The sequence below is a fragment of the Leucoraja erinacea genome, unplaced genomic scaffold, assembly GCF_028641065.1.
Source record: "Leucoraja erinacea ecotype New England unplaced genomic scaffold, Leri_hhj_1 Leri_1386S, whole genome shotgun sequence".
NCBI lineage: Eukaryota > Metazoa > Chordata > Chondrichthyes > Rajiformes > Rajidae > Leucoraja > Leucoraja erinaceus.
The window spans coordinates 31904-37402 of record NW_026575656.1 but is presented as its reverse complement, the minus strand read 5'-3'; the positions used below and the strand labels follow the sequence as shown (position 1 = coordinate 37402).

Sequence of the window (5499 nt, the reverse complement as noted above, 5' to 3'; positions counted from 1 at the left end):
ATGGCGGGGCGCTGGGGGAATGTGTGGAGCCGAGGGATCTAGGAGTGTGGGTACGAGTTGGGCCGAAGGGCCTCTTTCCAACGCTGTATCTATGACTCTATGACAAAGTGCTGGAGTAACTCAGCAGGTCAGGCAGCATCTGTGGAGAGAAGGAATGGGTGGCGTTTTGGGTCGACACCATTCATTGGTTTAGTTTAGTTTGGAGATGCAGTGCGGAAACACAGGCACATGGAGTCCGCGCCGACCAGCGATCACCCCGTACACTAGCACTATCCTACGCACATTAAGGACAATTTATCAATTTCGCTGAGGCCAATTAATCTACAAACCTGAATGAAACCCCTTGCTAGAATTTAGGAGATGGATCTTATAGAAACTTACAAAATTCTTAAGGGGTTGGACAGGCTAGATGCAGGAAGATTGTTCCCCATGCTGGGGAAGTCCAGGACAAGGGGTCACAGCTTAAGGATAGAGGGGAAATCCTTTAGGACCAAGATGAGGAAAACATTTTTCACACAGAGAGTGGTGAATCTCTGGAACTCTCTGCCACAGAAAGTAGTTGAGGCCAGTTCATTGGCTATATTTAAGAGGGAGTTAGATGTGGCCCTTGTGGCTAAAGGGATGGAGAGAAGGCAGGTACGGGATACTGAGTTGGATGATCAGCCATGATCATATTGAATGGCGGTGAGGGCTGGAAGGGCCGAATGGCCTACTCCTGCACCTATTTTCTATGTTTCTATGAAACCGGAGCACACAGAGTAAAATCCCACATCAAGGTGAGAATGTACAAACTCCGCACAGACAGCACCAGTAGTCAGGATCGAGCCCGGGTCTCTGGCGGTGAGGCAGCAGCTGTACCACTGCTCCAGTATGCCGCGCAGAATTATATAACGGTTTCTTCTGCCATAAACGCACCCAATATGCGTTAGTAATGTCCTGTTTGCCAACTTGTTGACCCTCTGTGTTCCCCTCCTGCAGGGTTTAGGAGCCGTTGCTGTGGACGGAGAGACGGAGACGTGAGTGGCCATTGAGGGCAGCCAGAGGACCCCCACATCTGCTCGGTGTGCGGGCTGAGCTTCGAGGGGCTGAGCTTCGATGGAGGACCACATGACGAGGGACAACAAGGAGAAGCATTATGAGTGCGACGTGTGTGGCAAGGCCTGGCAGAGCCCAAGCGAGCTGGAGACCCACCGGCGGATTCACACGGGAGAACGCCCCTACGACTGCACGAAGTGCGGCATGAACTTCACCCGGTCTGGCGGCCTGCTGCGGCACAACCATGTGCACTCTGACGAGAGGCCCTTCACCTGCTCCGACTGCGGCAAGAGCTTCAAGTCGGCGAATGAGCTGACGATCCACCGGCGGGTGCACACCGGGGAGCGGCCCTACACGTGCGGCGACTGTGGCAAGGGCTTCTCCCTCTCCAGCAGGCTGCTGGCGCACCAGAGCATCCACACCGGCGAGCACCCCTACACCTGCACCAAGTGCGGCAAGGGCTTCACCAACACCACCAGGCTACTGGAGCACCAGCGCACCCACACCGGGGAGCGCCCCTACACCTGTGCCCAGTGCGGCAAGGGCTTCACCAGCTCCAGCAACCTGCTGCAGCACCAGCGCACCCACACCGGTGAGCGCCCCTACATCTGTGCCCAGTGCGGCAAGGGCTTCACCAGCTCCAGCAACCTGCTGAAGCACCAGCGCACCCACACTGGCGAGCGCCCCTACACCTGTGCCCAGTGCGGCAAGGGCTTCACCCTTTCCACCCAGCTGCTGTCCCACCAGCGCATGCACCCCTTTCCCAGCCCGGTGTGTGGAGAGTGCTTTGCCATGGCCTCCCAAGCCCTGTCTCACTAGTGCTTGCACACCAGTGGCTAGCCCTATGACTGCCCTATAATGCGGTGAGGCGTTGATAGCTGGCGTAGTTGTGGCAGCACTGGCGGGCCCATGCCGGCGAGCGGCAGCTCCCAATGCGGCAAAGGTTTCAAGAGTGCATGGGGGCTGCCTGAGCACACCGGAGAGAGACCCTTTGTGTGCGCTGAGTGTGGCAAGGGTTTCACCGGCATGACCAGCCTGTAGCAGCACCGGCGTACCCACAGCGGTGAGCGTCCCTTCCCCTGCCCGTCCCATGGTAAGGGCTTCACCCGCCTTGACCACCTGCTGGAGCTCCGGCTTGTCCTCACTGGCCAGCGCCCCTTCACCTGCCCGCTCTGTGGCAAGCCCTTCGCCCGCTCCTCCAGCCTGCTGGCACACCCCGACAGAGATAGGTACTGTTTCAGTAGACACGAAATGCTGGTAGGAATGGGTAACGTTTCGGGTCGAGACCATTCTTCAGTCTCTCATTCCTTTTGTCCAAAGATGCTGATTGTCCGGCTGAGTTACTCCAGCATTTTGTGCCTTTTTTGTAAACCAGCATCTGCAGTTCCTTGTTTTTAAACCATTCTCATTAGCCATCTCTGCACCTTCCCCAAAGCCTCCACTTCAGTCCTGTAATGGAGTGACCAGAACTGTATGTAATACTTCAAATCCTACCTAACCAATGTCCCTTAAAGCTTCACATATACATTCATCTCTCCTTATTTCACATCCTTTTATCTCCTTATTTTCCCTCGCCTCTGTCACTTACTTCACTCATCTGCCGATCACCCCCTCATCTGTTAACGTAGTGTCAGTCTGAATAAGTGTCCTGACGGAAAATGTCACCTATCCATGTTCTCCACAGATGCTGCCTGACCCGCTGAGTTACTGCACCACTTTGTGTTAGAGTCACAGAGTGATACAGTGTGGAAACAGGACCTATGGTAACTCAAATATCACTGTACCTTAATTAGCACGTGACAATAAGTTGAACGGTAAGCTTTCCTCTATATCTGTATCTATCCATCTCCATAATTATAAAATTCTAATCTTGGATGTGTGTGTGTGCTTATTTATTTGTTTGTGTGTTGTCACATCTTCTCGAAAAAACAACGCGCTAATGCCCCCTCTCTCCACTCTCTTCCCCAACTCTGCGTCTCTCTCTGTCTCTGCCCCCTCTCTCTGCCCCCTCTCCCCCTCCAGGCGCGCCTGCGAGTTGGGCCTCTCTTCTCTGCCCCCTCTCCCCCTCCAGGGGCGCCTGCGAGTTGGGCCTCTCACCCTCCCCCCTCCCCCCCCCCCCCCTCCCCTCCCCCTTGCTGCCCTCCCCCCCTCCACCCCGCTGTCTCTCTCGCTCTATCTCTCTCCCTCAGCCTACACACCCTCTCTCTCTCCCCTCCACTCACTTCCCCCCCCCCAGCCTTCTCACCCTCCCCTCTCTCTCCCCTCTTCTCACTTCCCCCTCCTCTCTCTCCCCCTGCCTCTCACCCAGCCTTCTCTCCCCCTTTCCCCACTCCCCCCCTTCTTCTCTCCCCCCTGCCTCTCTCCCTCTCCCCCTCTCTCTCAACCCGTCACTCTCTCCCCCCCCCCCCCCTCCCTCTCTCTCTCTGCCCCTGTCTGTGTCTGCCCCCTCTCTCTGTCTCTGCCCTGTTTCTCTACCCTCCACCTCTCCCTCTCTAGATGCGCCTGCGAGTTGGGAGTATGCGTGAGTGGATAGGGGAGGGAGAGTGTAAAAGGAGCCAATGGATAATGTTAATCTAATATCAAGGGGCTGGTTATGTGTGTGTGTGGGGGGTTGTTAGTGTGTGTGTGGGGGGGGGTGTGTGTGTGGGGGGTGTTGTGTGTGTGTGGGGGTTGGTTAGTGTGTGTGTGGGGGGTTGTTAGTGTGTGTGTGGGGGGTGGTTAGTGTGTGTGTGGGGGGTGGTTTGTGTGTGTGTGACGCCACAGCCCCCCCCCCCCCCCCCCCCTGCAACTGTTGAGGGGATGGGACTCAACGGGTCCCACTTCGTCTAGTCTATCTATATTTTTATCTATGTTCTATCTACTATTACTAAAAGCCTCATCTTGACCACTTGCGGTCTGTGTTGTAATAACATTTGCGCTAAAACACTACCTAGCAATGTTGCAAAATTTTGAGATTTTAAAAACAAGTCTGCAATTTATCCCATCAGCTAAAGCATAAAAAGAAGTTTAATTTGACACCTAATTCACTTTCATATTTTCAGTATTAAAAACGTTATGGACATTTTCATACTCGGAAATTAGCATCTTGTTCCCTATTGCTTTTCCATTGACTTAACATAAAAGCTGAGATCGATGACAGCCAGAAGCTCATCTTTATTAAAAATTAAGAAAACAATGAAATTTTCAGTTATTATAGGTTGAAGCATTCTGAAACAAATATGAAACAATCTTACTCTGCATGAAGGTGTGGTAAATTGGATTAATAAGTATGCAGATGATACCAAGATAGGTGTTGTGGATAATGAAGAGGATTTCCAAAGTCTACAGAGTGATTTAGGCCATTTGAAAAAATGGGCTGAAAGATGGCCTGCACTCATACCATAACCCTCCATTCCCTTCTCATCCATATAACCATATAACAATTACAGCACGGAAACAGGCCATCTCGACCCTTCAAGTCCCGTGCCGAACACAAAAAATTTTCCCCCTAGTCCCATATACCTGCGCTCAGACCATAACCCTCCATTCCCTTCCCTTATAACATCCATATGCCTATCCAATTTATTTTTTTTGAAAATGCTCATTCCATACCAATGAACCTGCCTCCACCACTCGGCCCTACCACTGTGAAGCTCAATTTTTTTTCCCCACACCGCTACCACTCTCTGCCTATAAATTTTTAAAGTACCAATGAACCCCTCCACCATCCATGGAAGCTACCCCTAAACTTCTGTCCCCCTATTACCCTTAAACTTCTGTCCCTTAATTCTGAAGTGTCCTCTTGTTTGAATCCTCCCTATTCTCAAAGGGAAAAGCTTGTCCACATCAACTCTGTCTATCCCTCTCATCATTTTAGACCTCTATCAAGTCCCCCCTCAACCTTCTGCGCTCCAGAGAATAAAGACCTAACTTATTCAACCTATCTCTGTAACTTAGTTGTTGAAACCCAGGCAACATTCTAGTAAATCTCCTCTGTACTCTCTCTATTTTGTTGACATCCTTCCTATAATTGGGCGACGAAAATTGTACACCATACTCCAGATTTGGTCTCACCAATGCCTTGTACAATTTTAACATAACATCCCAGCTTCTATACTCAATGCTCTGATTTATAAAGGCTAGCATACCAAAAGCTTTCTTTACCACCCTATCTATCTGAGATTCCACCTTCAAGGAACTATGCACGGTTATACCCAGATCCCTCTGTTCAACTGTATTCTTCAATTCCCTATACTAATCTCTTATGTGGGACCTTGTCGAAAGCCTTCTGAAAGTCCCGATATAACACATCCACTGGTTCTCCCTTATCCACTTTACTAATTACATTCTCGAAAAATTCTATAAGATTCGTCAGACATGATTTACCTTTCATAAATCCATGCTGACTTTGCCCAATGATCTCACCACTTTCCAAATGTGCTGCTATCCGTGCCTGCCTTCTCCCCAGATCCCTTGACTCCACTG

General features: G+C 51.1%; 1 protein-coding gene across 1 annotated transcript; it reads left to right on the top strand.

The window, feature by feature from the left end:
* Positions 1–18: 18 nt before the first annotated feature.
* On the top strand, positions 19–2996 carry LOC129715767 (zinc finger protein 239-like). The gene has a single exon (XM_055665621.1). The coding sequence runs from the start codon at positions 1096–1098 to the stop codon at positions 1852–1854; it is 759 nt and encodes a 252-aa protein (XP_055521596.1). The 5' UTR covers positions 19–1095; the 3' UTR covers positions 1855–2996.
* The last annotated feature ends 2503 nt before the right edge of the window (positions 2997–5499 follow it).